Here is a 16,764-nt window from a genome sequence, read left to right on the forward strand (position 1 = left end):
TGTGTGTGTGTGTGTGTGTGTGTGTGTGTGTGTGTGTGTGTGTGAGCTCTGTGTGAAGCATAGCTGCTACCTGAGACTCTGCTGCACAGCTCCTCGTGCACGTTCTCCTGCCTGTCCCGGCTCAGCACAGAGATGATTTCTTCCTCCAACTCCTCCACCAGCGTTTCACACTGAGACACAGACGCAGCAAACACTGGTCAAAGTGTGCTTCGACCATACATGCACAACACACATCTTTCACACACTGTGGGCACGCCATTTGCATGGCGGCGGCGGCCACGTTTCTCTCCTGTTTATCGAACCGCTCATCCATTTCGAAGACTCTGTGAAAGCACCCTTCCTCGCTTTTTATGAATTCGACTTCTGCTCCAGCTGCTTTTTCTTTAGCGAGGAACATGGTGGTGAATAAAAAGTACAAAAGTGGCTGTGATGCGAGTCCGAAGCTGTTTATTAAAGCAGCAGCTTTCAGTGGGAGCTGGCTCACCCAATCACACTCGTGATGCAATCCAACTTCAGAATAAACCACAAACTTTTCCCCGTGTCTGTTGTTTCATCTGTCCTATTAATTCCTTCAGACCCCTCGGTCACGTGAAGCCGCCATGGTGCGTCGTGGTGAAGCTCACAGCTGTTCAGTCTACACGTCACTAAATCCAATCATGGGTCACTGACCGGGTTTTCTGCAGTGACTGGTGATATCAAGTACTTTCTCAAATTGAAGGCAGGTGAAATGGCTGGCACAACCAACTGGCCACACTACAAACGCATGACAAATTAAAGGAAAACCCTGAATCACTGACCCCTACAGTGAAGAGCTCCGTTGGCTCCATTATGCTACAGGGGGCCATTTGTATCAAAAGAAGGGTCACTGCTACGTAGACACACTTGTTCTATGTGACACAGCGTCTTTGAACGGTTTAAAGAATATGAAAATTGATTTCGGAACAATGTCAGACATAAAAGAGTAATATTCTTGTATTTATTTAGCTCTTTTCTAGTTTTACTGACATCATGCTCCACCACCACCATAAAAAAAAACCCAAAAGGCGATATCTAATTCTGTTCCAACGTCTACTGCAAGAATAAATGGCGAGGAGCTCTGACGCTGATGTGGCAGGTCGCCACGTTATTGTTCTGGGTTTTTCTTTCATTTCTCATCTGTCTGTAGCTCACAGATTCATGACCTTCTCTTCAAGAAGACAAAGAAAAGTAGTGTGTTTTAAACAGACTATTTTTTCTGCATAGGAGCAATTATTTTAAATAACATGAAATATACATCTACATAAAAGTATCCATATACGAAAATGCCTAGAATAAAATGCATACTTTTGTTAATTTTGACAATGTGAGCTTAACAAACCGATTAATAATTAATTTACTAAAATAAATAAAGATATAAAAGGAATTTCAATAATAGCATTACTGCAACTATCCGATTTTCTAGTCTAACATTTTGTCCCAACTGATAGATTGATGAAAATAGCAAACGTGTATTTAGATTACACATCTAAGTAACTGTATGACTACCTTGTAATGCTTCTGCTATACAAAACGTGTTGTTTTCGATTGGACGGCGCTGGAAACCGACTGATGCAGGGTTGTCATAATCACCGCCTCCAATTTTAAATGTACATCTTCATTTATTGAACAACTTGTTTCAAAATTAGCAACTCTGAGAATTTTCTTTGTTTTTTGATTCTTAATACATAGCAATGGATGAAATTGGCCTGGAAATGCTTCCAATGCTTCTGTACATGATCCTGAACTAGGCTGCAGTTCTAACTATACTATAGTTCTACTTAAAAACATTGTTTTCAGTGCATGTTTCCACTCACTGCGAATTTGATGTCATTGGACGCCTCTGGCCCATCAAACTGGAAGTTCTTAAAGTCGGGGAAGTCGTCGGTGGAAGCACTGCTTCTGGGAGCAAACCTCCTGTACTGCTTGTGCTGGGTGATGGGATCCACATAGAGTGCATAGTCACTCATACTGTTGCACACGCCGTCCAGAAGCTCGCTGAGGTGAGTCTCCGAGCGAGCGAATGGGACCTGGCAAATCAAACCAAAGAGAGAGGAGGGAATCATCATGGACTGGCATGTTCCAGCACGGCTTCTTCTTGGACCGTGTAGCCATTGTCTCATGTTTCCAATACCCGATTGCCACGTTGAAACGTCTAAGAACTCGTGCCGGATAGACCAAAACAGCACAGCTGCATCATGGCAAAAAAGAAAAGACTCTGGGTTGGCCTAGTGTTAGCTGTGTTACACCACAGGCCTCAGGGTGGGTCAGTGGGGTGGCCTCTTGTTTCCGCTGTGTTTTCTCCATCAACGCTGAAATACCTCACCCTCCAACTTTGACTTTTAACCTGCATGAATACCCTCCCCAACCCTCCATCCAAACTCAGCCATGCTCTTCCACCACCCATCCCTTTCAAGACAAATCAACAGGGCGGTGGTGTCTAGACGGGTCAAGACAGGTGCTGTGCTCTGCTCCCTCCATCCCCGGAAGGATATTGGGTGACAGGGGTGACGCCCAGGGGTGAAGATGCAAGGATAGGGCACTGAAAAGGGTGAAGTAGGGGAGGGGTGGGTTTCAGTGTTTGTTATACCTCGAACTAGCAAAAAGAGGGGTTGGGATCCAGAGAAGGGTGGGGTCGTAGGAGGAGGAGATGGGAGAAGCAGAAGGCCTCAACAGAAGCCAAGTGCAGGGTAAACGGCTCATCTCCTCGGCCCCCACCCTGCCTCTGCGCTGTCTTTTGGCCCATTCAGCCCCTCCATCCTCTGACGATCAAAGGAGGAAATCTTCCTTGTTTTCTTTGGTCAAAGAGTGGCAGGACGGAGGTTGGGGGTGGGGGACAGTTTGGGTGGTGAGAGAACACAGAGGAAGAAGGGAGCGTTTTTGAGCCTCTTGCAGATGAACTGGATCTTATAATGATAGATAAATTATACTCTCAGCCTTTGTTTCTTCTTCTGTTTCTCTAACCAGCCATACTGATCACACACACACACACACACACACACACGCACACGCACACACACTTTGAGATGTGATGATGTGACAAAGGACTGCTCTGCCATCTGTCTTTCATCAAATCTTTGCCTCTTCCTGCTCAGCAAACTGAAATTTGGGGTAGTAGAGCAAAACCAGCCAGCGATTCCTCTGACAATTAGAACCACCTGAGCTCTCCGACGCTGCATTAATCCTTGCAGAAGACCCTGAGCCTGACAACACTGTTAGGGTTGCTAACAGTGTGCTGAGGAAGAAGGAAGAAAGTTGGCTGGTCGACAGAAGGTGTTACAGCACAGGGCTAAAGGTTGGAAGGGCCAGGCACTAGGGGATGTAGGTCATGTAGAGCAGTGGCGATGAGGCTCGCCTATCAATCAAAACTTGCTTGTGGTGACTTTGGCATCAGTGCTGTCATTTCTTTCACTCAATGACTGAATTTTTTGTTTATTGGATTAAAACTTGGTCAGTTAATTGATGCTGGTCACACTTTTCCTAGAACCATGTTGACATATTTAAATACCTTGGTTTTTTTCCCACCAAGCTTTTAAAAAGCTAATTTGAGAATGTGCAGAAGCCGCCACTGTTTTAATGATTTTGAAGAACACATGATCTGTTTTCACAAAATCATCTTTACCTGAAGCTTGCTAGGTTCGTTTTTTATTACACTCTAATATCCATGCCAATTTGACGGAAGGCTTATAATAATAATATAAATGACAAGTCATAGTTTATATTTGCATATTTCAGTTAGTCATTTCTCATCATTGTTTAAAGTCCCAGCTTCAGCAGTCAGATTAAGGTTTAGTTGGTAGGTTTGACCGCAGCCTGTATTTAGTGAGTCATTACTGAACGGCAGCTTAAGTGCTACTGAAGGCACATTCAGTAGAAACAATACTCATATATAGCATCATCTGTTGAAGCTGTTGCACAAATGTAATACTTTGGAGTTTGACTTAAAAACAGTACATGTTTGACAATGCAACATTCACAGGTTTAATTAACTGATTCATTGCAGAAATAATTGATAATACATGTTCCTCTATTGTCATCATGTCAGTCATATCTTTCTTTTTATATATATGATTATATGAGAATGAAACTGAATATAAAACTAAATCCTCAATCTCATCCAAACAGCATAAAAAAAGAGAAGAAAAGGGCTGCTCTCCCCGGCCCTACAATAAAACCATGTCAATCCATGGGCTTGGGTCTAAGTCATTATCATGCCATGCTACAAAATGGTTTGGAATTAAAGCCCTTCCTTGCCAGTTGCAGCCGTGTGAAAGGGAGCTGTCAGTCACAGTGTTGTTTGAAGAATGGGGTGGGGGGTGGTGGCTGAGGTGGTAGTGGGGTGTGACTGGTTGGCCCAGAGAATAGGCTTCTCAGGGAAGCTATCCTCCATTCAATTCCCATTGGACAGGGAGCCATTATTGCACCACTGTGGACAGGGGCCTTTCAATGTCATTGTTCTGGCCAATGAAGACCCATAAATTAACAATAATAATAATGATAATAAACAATAAAATAACAATAATAATGTCACATTGGCAGCAAGTGGAAGGAGAACCTAAAATGTATTTTTGACCTTTATATATCATTTAAATCCCAAATTTTCTAATAGCAGTCGTTGATAAAGGTCTAACAGTAATAATATTACTTCATTATGATAGAGTAGTAAAGCTAATAGTAACCAGCTGGTCATTCTGAATGGAAATGCTATGAGTCTTTATATGAGCTCTAAATCATAAACCAGGGCTTCTTGATGTCAGCAGTTTGGAAGATAGTGGCGAGCAGAGTCAGCACAAGGACTGAAACACTGTTTGGCGGTAAAGCTTCTTCACTCTTGTCAGAAGTCAGGTGAGAAGACTTTCTCAACAGTACGCTAAGCTCCACAAGCTCCTTCTTTTTCTGTGGTGTAAAGGACCATATTATAGGCCAAACCGGAGATACTACAAGAGTAAGACATGGCACTGATGAACATAAACAAAACTGGCAAAAGCAAAGAATATGACAGAAGCACCTAGGGAGTGTTTAAATCTGATGGGCGGATTGATACTTAATATCATTGTTCTTGTGCCACAACTTTGCTTAGAGTTTAGCCTGTGGAGAAAAGCTTCATCCCACGGTTCTGCTTACATCCACAAGAGGTCCTTTTTCCTCCTCGTCCCTATCATGTGTTTGTGCACACGCCGGGAAAGCCTTGGTCACATTACTTTAGCATCTAGCTAGCTCTACTGAGGAGCAAGCATAACTACAGTTATTGTTTTAACAGTTGAAAACTGCAGATTTAAAGCTTCCTTGTATCATTTTACTTCATGCCAGACTGTTTTTAACTGGATGTGTCGCACGATATTTTGCTCAAGTTATCTGGGTACTTCATATTGTATTGAAAATAAGTGGTAAAAAATCTTTTGTCTTTGAAATATTTAAATCCAGAATAAAATAATATTCTATGTTAGGGCTGCTCGATTATGGCAAAAATGATAATCACGATTATTTTCACTGAAATTGAGATCACGATTATTTGACGATATTTATTTCGTCCGCCAGAGCTTATATTATTACCAAGTCCGCCAGAGCTTTTTTTTTTTTTTTTACATGCTGTAGTGCCATTTGTGGGAGCATTTCAAGTTGCTATACATCAATACAACTGTTATAGCCCATATTTTAATAATATGTATGCATTAAGTCCATAGTAACTACATTAATTGCAAAAAAGTGCAATAAACTACAAAAAAAATTGAAAATCGTTTTTGTTTTTACATATATTTCTACTTTGAGAAATTTAAGAGGTTTATCCCTCAAAACTTTAAATACAAAAAAGTTGCAAAAAATAGTTTACAACAACAGGAAATTTATTTTGAGTGTCTTCATAGTTTTATTTTTGGAGATACAGCAATTTTTATATACTGCAGGAAAAACAAAAAAACAATCCTATGATGCAAATTTACAAAGAAAACAGCAGGTGCATCAAAATAAACTATTTCCAGCAGTGCAATTCGAGTTCTAAGGCCTACAAGTAAAAAACTACATTTTCCGCAAAAATGACGTCACTTGCGATAGTTCACGTTGACGTCTTTTTCAATGTGGGAAGTGTTAAGAACAGCTGATCGGATCGGCAAAGCGTGTTTCTGGAATATTATGTTTTTGTTCCTGCAAGCTCTTTTTATGCAATTTTTGCAAAGCTATATGTGGAAGGAAACCGTGACCGAGGACAAGCTGATGGCATCAGATGTAAGTACAACTCCTCTGGTTTCATATGGAAAAAAATTTATTGTGCTAGCTTAGCGTTCAGGTTCTACAGTGATTTAAAAATAGTTACACAAAACGAGCGTGCTGCTCTGACCGGCTTTAAAGGTTTAACAATAACAATGTATTGAATAATGACTTTAAAAAATAATATAAAATAGTGTGCAAATACTGATAACAGTGCAAATGTTTGCAATATAAGAAATAAATGATGATCCACGTCTGACTCCGCCAACCCATAATGTTTCCCACTTAAGTTTGTTTTTTTTACCTCTCTTTTCAACCAACGGCAGTCACTCTCCTCTCCAAATAACTTCTGCTTAGTTTTCCGAGCTTCCCTCGGGTCCTCTTAATTGTTGTGACGCGTGTTCGAAATGCAGAGAGGTGCGCTTGATTTGCCACACGGAGCAGCGCGAGAGTAAAGCATGAGGGAGGGGCTAATAATCGGCTCAGTCATTTTTAATGATCGTTGAAAGCCCAGATCGTAATCGTGATTAAAATTCGATTAATTGAGCAGCCCTATTCTATGTATTTTAACAGAGGAGTGGAGGCATTTTACAGGCTGTTGTGTTCATGGTCAGGTAAGTTTAGTCATTCCTTAGTTTGTTACAGTGGTAAATGTGAGTATTTCAAAGGACTCAAATTGTCCTTTCTCACTGTAATTGTGCTCTCATAGTGCTTTTAAATTTAGGCCGATAATGCTGTTTATTCTCATTAGCCAGATTTAAAAAAAACTAGCCAGAGGTTAGAAAACTTGGTTAGAAAGTCTCGTGATGCTCCAGTTTCTGTGATTTATTTCTAAGTGATTCTTAGAAATCAGAAAGAAGTCCAGTGTATTTAACCTTTCAGCATCTGATCAGATCTGGTTTATCATATTTCATCTCTAGTGACAGCTGACTTTTGATATGCCACGATGAAATACATCAAATGCTGGCCTAGTGATGGTCTCATAAAATCCACTAAAGCCATCATGAAGACTTGAACCAGGGAAAATCTGGCTGTTCACATGTTGTGTTTTTGACCTTCTACACTGTCCAAACTTCAAACATACATCTACGAGCACCTCTAAACAGGGTCAGCACCTCAGAAGATGGACTAGACAGGCAACCAACTCTGACAGGAGGGAATTAGACTCACTAACTTTACTATTTCATTGTAGATGCTCTAAATTGCTATTGACCAAATTATTAATATGGGCTTGGTTGTTACTACAATAACAATTATTATTGTACAACGATTAATTTTACCTATAGTTGTAAAAGTAAGTCCGTAGAATTCAGCTGAGGGGGCACAGTCATCCTTTTGGATGGGCCTGGGCCCCAAAGGCCGTTCACAATGCTAACGCTGCCTCTGGAGCTCACAGAAGAACATGTCCTGTCCACAGACTGATGAATGTAGCCACCACAGTGTTCCCCACTGGCTTTAGAATTCACGTTAAGGCTTCAACATTCGCCATGTTGTCGCTGTTGCTGTGTTTTTAAGAGCCAAAAGATACCATATTTATATAATAAGCAGGAGCGCCAAGTTAGCTACTAATGTTGCCAAGTTAGAAGGTGTATTATGTGCTGCACAGGTGCAACAGCGGTTGGGGTGAGGGGAGGAAGACAAAAGAGACCTGAGACATGACAAGTTGAATAATGAAATACTAGTCTCATACATCAATAACGGTGTGAAGTGGGAAACTTCAAACATGCTTTTTATGCTGTTTAGCAGGTCAAGTTAACGTGGAATTTTATTGGGACTGACTGACTTTTGGAAGTCCCAAAACTTGGCACTCCAACAATGGGTTCATTTTGTTGCCCTGAGGGTTGTCGCTGTTTTTTTTAATGCCGTGTGCAGTAAGAGTCTCAGACATGAGACTGATATCAACCAAATCAAACAGTAAGCAAAGAAAGGAAATTTGTTTGGAAGTTAGACTATTCCTTTAAGAAACCTCCAAGGAAAAATAAAAGATCCTTGTTGGATTAAAAAAAAAAATGACTGTCACCTCACTGAGTCACATTTCTAGACCATGATATTATGTGTCATTGTGTCAGCATGCTATTGTGCATCCTCTCATTCTCAATGCATGACTTCCCACCGTTCACTATGAGATCAACCCGCTCCAACTAAGTTCAATGTCTTTGGAAGCCTTAAATGTGGCATTGTTGTTGCAGGCAGGTTTAACTTTTGTGGCACAGAGCAGCCCCATACTCCCAGGAAGTCCTACTGTGACAAGGCCAAAGAGCAGAGACTTAAAACCTGCAAATCCTCCTCACTGATGGCATCTAAGCTGTGACATCCCTCCCTCTCTGATTCACACTAGGTCAAAAGCTGCTGAAAAGAAGGGAGCCGGGAGGGCATGGGATCAAGGTTTGGCTTCTTATGTGGCTCAATAACATCTGATTGACCAGATAATACAACAGGTAGAGGAAAGTGTCAGCTCAGAGTAGAGCAGGAGCTCACTGCTGGAGGAAGCTCATTCTCCCTGCTGGGTGACTGGAATGCTGTTTTCTAACTCTAATCAGGATACATGTAAATGCTTAGAGGATAGTTTGGACTTTGTTTTGAGGAAAATTATGCAGTAAAACTTGATGACTTATGTCGTCACACAGAACATCTAATGGCTACATTGAGCTAGTAATATCAGTGTTGAAAACAGTTGTCATAAGGCAAGATCTGTGATTCTGAATTTGCCTGTAGGTGTCGACGCCTACGTGCACACACTGATCGGTGCAGTTATCGTGATAGTGATAGTCACAACAAACGCTAAAGCTCCAGAAATCAATAGTATAGCTGTAAACCTCATGATTTTCTGGCCTCTGAGCAACAGGAAATGTCATAGTTCCGGGGGGGGGGGGGTTGACTTCATTACAGCAGACAATAGCCTGGATCAATCTTCTGCGCTCACACAGTGTCATGCACACAGCCACAGTAACAACAAAGATCAATCGACTCCTCCATGAAAAGACCGCATCTGTTAATCACAGCATCTATGTAGAAATGGCTCCTTGTACCCCGATTGCACTGTTAAAATGTACATGATGTTCAGTCAGTCTTTGAAAAAAATCAAAGGCAAATAAGAGCCTCGGGTCGGATGGGATTACAGGAAGACTGCTGAAGAATGCATAGCAACTTGGTCATGTGTTTTATGACACATTTATCATGTCTTGTGTGCAGAAATGAGTCCCTAAACTGTGGAAGTAGTCTATTGTGTTCCCTATGGCTACATACAGTATACCCAAACTGTTTAATACACTCAAACCAGCAGCTCTGATTTCACTGGCTAAACAGGAAGGAGAAATGGACTAGGCGGGGTGATCGAGATGGAAAGGATGTGCAGCAGCTTAGAGTGCTTAACGTGGAGATGTGCTAGCAAGTGCAGAGAGTTTGGTGAGAGTGTGTTGAGAATTAACTGATCTCTCCGATTAACTTCAGCAACTACCAAACCATCAACGTGTCTTTAGGACCCATTCCTACAAAACTGTTCAAAGAAGTCCAACTATTTATTTATGCTTCAATTTCTATTTTAATCAACTCTCTCTATTAATGGGCAATGTACCACAGACCTTCTAGCTCGCAGTAATTAAACTGCTACTTGAAAAGCCATCAGTTAAACCAAGGGGTCTTAGTCTAAGGAGCTTGGAAAGAAAAGCGTCTGGACTTACTTAACTTAAGAAGTAACTTAAGTTAAGAAGTAACTTAAGTAACTTAAAAAGTCCAGACGCTTTTCTTTCCAAGCTCCTTAAACTACGATGACCTGGATGACCGAGAACCTTCACAGACAAGGGGTCTTAGCTAATTATAGACCAATCACCAGCCTTCCTTTTATCCCAAGATTTCCCGAGATTTCTTGATGCTTACTCTGAACTAGGGCTGCTCGATTATGGCAAAAATGATAATCACGATTATTTTCACTGAAATTGAGATCTCGATTCTTTGGCGATATTTATTTAACAATAACAATGTATTGAATAATGACTTTAAAGATTGTCAAAAAATAATATAAAATAGTGTGCAAATACTGATAACAGTGCAAATGTTTGCAATATAAAAAAATGAAAAATGTAAACATCTATGTTTAGTGAACTTTGCAGTGTTGCTCTGTGGTGCAGCTACGACACTGTAGCAAAGTTTACACACTGTGTCTACTTGATCCACGTCTGACTGAACCCATAATGTTTCCACATCACTGAAGGTTTTTACCTCTCTTTTCAACCAACAGCAGTCACTCTCCTCTCCAAATAACTTCTGCTTAGCTTTCCGAGCTTCGGGTCCTCTTAATCAGCGGTCCCCAACCCCCGGGCCTCGGACCGGTACCGCTGCGTGAGTCGTTTGGTACCGGGCCGCGAGCGTTGAGGCTCAGGTGTGAAATGTATAGTTTTCAGGGTTTTTATCGGTTTTCAGCGTTATTTTGTTATCGTTTACTCTGTTTTCCTGGGTCTTTCCACGTGTGTTATGAATAAATCTTCTTTTTTTCGGTACCGGTACTAGTTTTATTTTGTTGTATTTATCCGCGACACCTTAAAGGCCGGTCCATGAAAATATTGTCGGGCATAAACCGGTCCGTGGCGCAAAAAAAGGTTGGAGACCGCTGCTCTTAATTGTTGTGACACGTGTTCGAAATGCAGAGAGGTGCGCTTGATTTGCCACACAGAGCAGCGCGAGAGTAAAGCACGAGGGTGGGGCTAATAATCGGCTCAGTCATTTTTAATGATCGTTGAAAGCCTAGATTGTAATCGTGATTAAAATTTGATTAATTGAGCAGCCCTACTCTGAACTGCATTGCCTTGGCCTCCAGTAACACTGTGAGGAACCTTAGAGTTTTTTAAACAAATGTGTAGGAAATTCAAAACATTTTGTCTTAGAGTGACGCTAAAAAACTAGTTTATGCATCTATTCGAGGGTGGACTATTGTAACTCAATGTTATCAGGCTGTCCTAAAAACTCCTTGAAAAGCCTTCAGTTGATCCAAAATGCTCCACTTAGAGCTGGAAAACGTCATTCCTAGAAAAAGAAAGCAAATTTCACCCGTAATGGCTTCCCTTCATTGGCCTGTTAAACCCAGAACTTTAAAATTCTTCTCGCATACAAGGTCTTGAATAATGAAGACGAGAGAGAACACTTCACTCTCAGACATGTGGTTCATAGGATATTTAGAAATAGAATGGAAGGCAGAGCCTTAAGACCCCTCTTTGGTGGATTCGGGAGACAGACACTGATTAAGCTTCAAACTTTAACTTTTTAAGAATATAGTCAGGGATGGATCAGGTGACCCAGAGTCCTCCCTCAGTTATGCAGCAATAGACCCAGGCTGCTGAGGGCCTGCCATGATGCACTGTGATTCACCTGCACTCACTGTGTGTTTACACACCACTCTGTATTTAATCTTTAGTTGTTACTGGTTTCTGCAACTCTTAAACAGTGTATCTTTGTCCTGTCGTCCCCCATCAACCCCAATCAGTCACGACAGATGGCTGCCCCTCCCTGAGCCTGGTTCTCCTGGAGGTTTCTTCCTGTTAAAACTTTGATCCTCCTTCCCACTTTTTACTCATAGGGGGGTCACCGATGAGGAAGCATCTGTTGGGGCTTTGGCAAGTGAGTGGTGTGTGTGTAAACACTGGCGTAAAGTACCTTTTTGTCTTTCATGGTTCCATCAGGGTTGAGTCTAAAGCTGCCGACATTGATGGTTTTCTTTGGGTCCACCTGACTGATTGAGTGGTTCAGTTCATCCACGATTGCCTTGCATGCTGGGAAACAGAGGTAAACCTCAGTGATGGAAACAAAACAAGCAACAGCTCACAGCCTGGAATTTAGTGAACATCACTACGTAAGTAACATGAAAAATCATCCAGAATTCAGTCTCATACTGATGTTTGTGGAAGTGCTACAAGGTCAAAATGCTATGGATGGGAATTGATTCCCGATTTGATTCCCTTATCGATTATCACTGGCTCCACCAGCATCTCTAAGCAGCATATCAACAACATTACATTCATGCAAATTAATTACATGCTGTGGGTCATATGTTTGTGCATGTTGTAAGTATTTCTCCTCATTTTTGCATTTATTGTGCACAACACACTGTGCAAGATAAGAAAGACGGGACAGGAGAGGAAGAAGAGAGGTTAGATTAAAAGATGAGGATTGATGAGGTTTTTAAATCAGATATTGGGTCTGTACATGTGGAATCGCACCGTCCCTTTTCTTTAGATTCAAGCTGAGTATAATACGAATTTTTAAAAAAGTTTTACAGTTTGTATTCCCATCTACTGATATTATTTTATCATATAAATATTGCATGAGGTTCAGTTAGCTTTGCAGGAAAATAGAAATATCCTCCAAAGAGCTACTTTTCACTTTATTACTTTGAGTACATTTCTGAGCCTGCAGTTTTTATGTTTACTTTAGTAAAGAAGTTGAATCAGCACTTCAACTTTACTGAAGTATTTTTTAACAGTAGTACTTGTACTTGTACTTAAGCACAGAATGTCTGTACTTTTGCCAACTCTGGAGTTACTTGGTGAGATGCTTTTGCATTGCAGTTCAGTTGTGGTTTTCCTTAAAATAGCAGCAATATTCTTTGAGACAGAAAGCTTCTGTCAGATCTGCATGACTTACCAGAACAGTAGAGCACCTTGTCCCTCTTCCCCTGGCTGCTGCCAGTAAAGACAGAGAGCACCATCACCATCATCTGAATAACCCATGCAGTCATCTTGATAGCCTAATAGTACAGAAAGGCATATACAGTAAAAACTAAAATCAAATTTCAGTATACTACACCTAAGTAACAGAGTCTTAAAGTGTGAAAACATTTCAAAAAACACAACATATTGTGTATTTAAAAAACCCAAACCACATACAATTTAAATGCAAATCATATTTTCAGTAAGTTTAGTGTGCTTATACATTATTGAAGTGTTATTTTACCTCCACGTGTACACAACTGAAACTGAGACCTGAAACCTTAAAGAGGGGAGCACTTTGGGAACTTTACGGAGGAATCAACAAGTGCTTTTCCTAAAACGTCACCTGTAGTTGTTCAGTACAAAGCCCCCGAATGGTCACTTGCGGAAAAGGCAAACATAAATCCGATCAAACTGTACTTGAAACGAACTATTTATGGACTTAGCGAATGCCGAATTGTAGGCTCATACAAGTAAAATATTAACAATATTTTCAACGCGTTCTCACCGCTGGGATTTTGATCGCCATACGAGACTTGTCTTAAGATTTCACATTTGTTTACGAGGTACGGTCCACGTCGGGAATAGTGAGGGAACGCTGGTAGCTTGTCTTACCTTGCGAGGAAAGCGAGCTAAAGCAGCTAACAGCGGACGTGGAGCCGGCTGGACTCGGTGCAGCAGCGCTGTTACTACAATAATGACATGTCCTCAGCTCATTTGTCTGTACATGCCTATCTCTGCTTCACTTACTGACAGGTAACAGCACTGACACATACAGTACAACAGTTAGCTTTCCGGGTGTGCCTTTCAAAGTAAAAGGGCATTGCCCTAAAAATATTCGATATTTAACTATTGTGCGGGAATTGCGGTAGTAAAGTTCACACACAAAATAATAATAATAAAAAATAAGTCAGAATCTTTGTCTCGAAATAATTATTCAGTATATCTTTATCATAACAAAAATCATGCGTCAATCTTAAAAGCACACTCGGCCTACTTCTCTTAGTACACCTAGTTCCGGCTCGCTTGTCGTCTTGACGTGCTCGGCTCTGGTGTAGCCACGTTCAGTCAGGCATAGAGGTGGACAGCCAATCATATTCCAAACTCAAAGAGCATGGACCAATCAAACTGACGCAGCGTCTACAGGCGCTGACTCCTGGACGCTTTGGTAGAATGTGGAAATCGGACTTCAGTGTGCTGATGACTTTAGACCACAGTGGTGACTTGTGAATTCATACAAAAATAAATAAACAGTACTGCAATAAATTCAACTACATTCATTTAAGCCAAACATAAACCATCTCCTGTTACAGTCAGTTAAAACTAAATGTAATTTAAATAGAATATATTCAACTGTTCAGAAGATATTTACGTGCATGTGACTTTCGAGCTTTCGACTGCAGTGCTATAAAAATATACCACCACAGTGATATGCTGTGGCCGTAAATACTAATGGATCTGACTGAAGAGCTCCTTCCCCTTCTCTAAACATAACAGCTCAGCTTCATGCTGAGGTTAATCAAGCAACGCATTGTAATTCACTTCCCACCTGTGCATGCGTGAGAGAGCGAGACTAAGAGCCAGGTGGTGTCTTTACGGGGGGATCTGACCTGGTTTTCCTGCTGCTAATTGAATCTTATCTTTAACATCAAAGTCTCGATTGGACAGGTAGATGTAAATGTTCACAATACAGTATGGCGTGCAGTGGTGATTAAAAGCTGTCTGCCATTGCTAAAAAGGTCAAATATAGTCAAGATATTTGTCAGTGTGCTGCTTAGTATGCTTGCAGAGGCATCGTGTTCTCAGATTGTACAGCCATACATCCGTCTGCACATCTTAATGTTTTAATTTTTAATGTTTAAATGCCGAAAAGATGCTTCAAATAATGTTTCTGCAAGGTTAAAAGTTTAGCACTGGAGGTGCCAAATGTGTCATTTTGACTCCTTTGGCATTTTAACATTAGCAAGCAGTAACTTTTACATATAGGCAAGGAGAAACAACAGCACTGTTTAAGAGGAAAGGACAAACATCGCTTTTTAGTACATTTTAATTAATTGGGTTTTTTTTGTGTGTTTTCAAGGCAAGCGCTGCTTGCCTTTCTTGTCCATCATTGCATTTTAAAGTATCTAACTGTGAAATGGAAATGCCATAACTTTAAATTCCATTACTTTTCCTAAAATAAGTTTATCAATAGTGACCTTTGGGGTTTGTGGCATAAAGAGAAAGATATACAAACCTTTACACCTTGAATCTCCAAAGGAGTTATTATGACACCACAGAACGTGTAAAACAACACTCTAGTTACCTGGCAACATGTTATTTACATGTTTTGGCTGCTGCATGTGTGTGTGTGTTTCAACGATAATTTCTCTATAACTATAACAATAGTTTATAAAATTGTATACAATAAGTGATTTTTCTCATGCAAGCACAGGCTTAGCTGCATTCCATATGAAAAAGTTGAAGTAAACCTCTGGCATGAAGTTCACACTCCCCGTATGTCCTCTTAAAGATGGTCATGCCTTCTCTTCTTCAGTCTCTCTTGAGGTCATTGAGCTTGAGACATAAGGTGTTTTTTGCCAACAGGTCTTCAATACACACCATTGAAGTCATGATTCTTGCATCTTATCTGCAACTGCGAGCCTTTAGACACCAGAATGACTGCAGGTGTCCATAAGTTACGTTTGCGTTACTTCCACATCTACCTAGCAGTACAGAAGATGAGCGAGGATAAAGGCAATAACATGTTGTGGCAGGTAATTTTAAATGCAACATACAAACAACATACTCAACAAACATCAGCAAACAAACAAAGTGTTTGTGTGCAGTTGGTCTCACAGTGTGTTGCTGGCTAAAGGTCCAGTTGCTGTATTTCACAGGGAGAGAAAAGAAAGAGAATTAACTTCACTCAGAGATGGAGAAAGATCAGAAAAACAGGACAGGAGACGGACAACAGAGGTTAGATTTAAAGGTAAGAACTGAGGTAGACTTACTGTGTTATTTATTTATTTCATGCAACATTAATTCATTTTAAAGGTTGCATGAAAATACTCTGATAAACAGGATAATTTGCTGTACTGTGTTGGATTTAAAGTGTGTGTGACTGGTTTCAGCAGCTGTGGTTTCATGGTCAGAGTTAGCTTAAATGAAGTGTTGCAGAGATTAATTTAAAGTTAAGCTGATGGTACTGAGATTCATTTACTGAATTCCACCTTCATAACAACTTTATAGAAAAAAAAGGACAACTCATCAAACATCAGCTGACATTTGGTTGAATCCAGTTGTTGACTTCGGTTGTGTATATCCAAAAAGAGCAGCAGGTTAGCTAAGGTTCAAGGTTCTTTATTCGTCACATGCATAGTTATACTGTCACGATACTGGGTCTTAGGACCCAGTGTTTTGAGTTCTAGTTCATTTTGATGTTTATAGTATGTTTAGCTCATTAGGCCTCCTATGTTCATTTGCTTATTAGTTCCCCCCTTGTGTTTCAACCCATGTTAAGTCTCCCCTGCCCTTCATGTCTCTCTGTGCCCCCTCTGTTCTGTTTATTGTTTATTGTTTTCTGTTTATTGTGTGTCTTTGCATGTTTGAGTTTCTTGTTTTCTGTCACCCTGCATTGTGCATTATGTTCTCATGGTTGGTCTTTTGTTACTCCCTCCAGTCTAGTCTCTTGTGTTCAAAGCTGAGTATTTCCCTCTGTGTATTTTGGTTCTTAGACCTCTGCCTTATGGTTTGTCTCTGTGTTTCTTAGTTGCTGTCTCCACTGTGTCTAGTTCGCGTCTCTGTGTGATACTTCCTGTTTTACTTTGAAGGTCCATGCCTCATGTGAGTGTTTCTAGTTTTGCGT

At 40.7% G+C, this 16,764-nt stretch overlaps 1 protein-coding gene across 2 annotated transcripts in view; it reads right to left on the reverse strand.

Annotated features, from left to right (window-relative positions):
* Positions 1-14,026, reverse strand: part of cnpy1 (canopy FGF signaling regulator 1) — a 14,435-nt gene extending 409 nt beyond the window's left edge. The window contains exons 1-6 of one of the 2 annotated variants that reach the window (XM_005754155.2): positions 13,915-13,974; positions 13,533-13,606; positions 12,853-12,955; positions 11,866-11,981; positions 1,833-2,045; positions 71-170 (exon numbers count right to left, since the gene is read on the reverse strand). In XM_005754155.2, coding sequence (XP_005754212.1) covers positions 71-170; positions 1,833-2,045; positions 11,866-11,981; positions 12,853-12,946 — 523 coding nt within the window. In that variant the 5' untranslated portion in view covers positions 12,947-12,955; positions 13,533-13,606; positions 13,915-13,974. Of the gene's footprint in view, positions 1-70; positions 171-1,832; positions 2,046-11,865; positions 11,982-12,852; positions 12,956-13,532; positions 13,607-13,914 lie in introns of both variants that reach the window. The other variant, XM_005754154.2, reaches the window with a different exon arrangement.
* Positions 14,027-16,764: the final 2,738 nt, after the last annotated feature.

This window comes from Pundamilia nyererei, unplaced genomic scaffold (genome assembly GCF_000239375.1).
Source record: "Pundamilia nyererei isolate P.nyererei 1_Seehausen unplaced genomic scaffold, PunNye1.0 scaffold00513, whole genome shotgun sequence".
NCBI classification, from domain to species: domain Eukaryota; kingdom Metazoa; phylum Chordata; class Actinopteri; order Cichliformes; family Cichlidae; genus Pundamilia; species Pundamilia nyererei.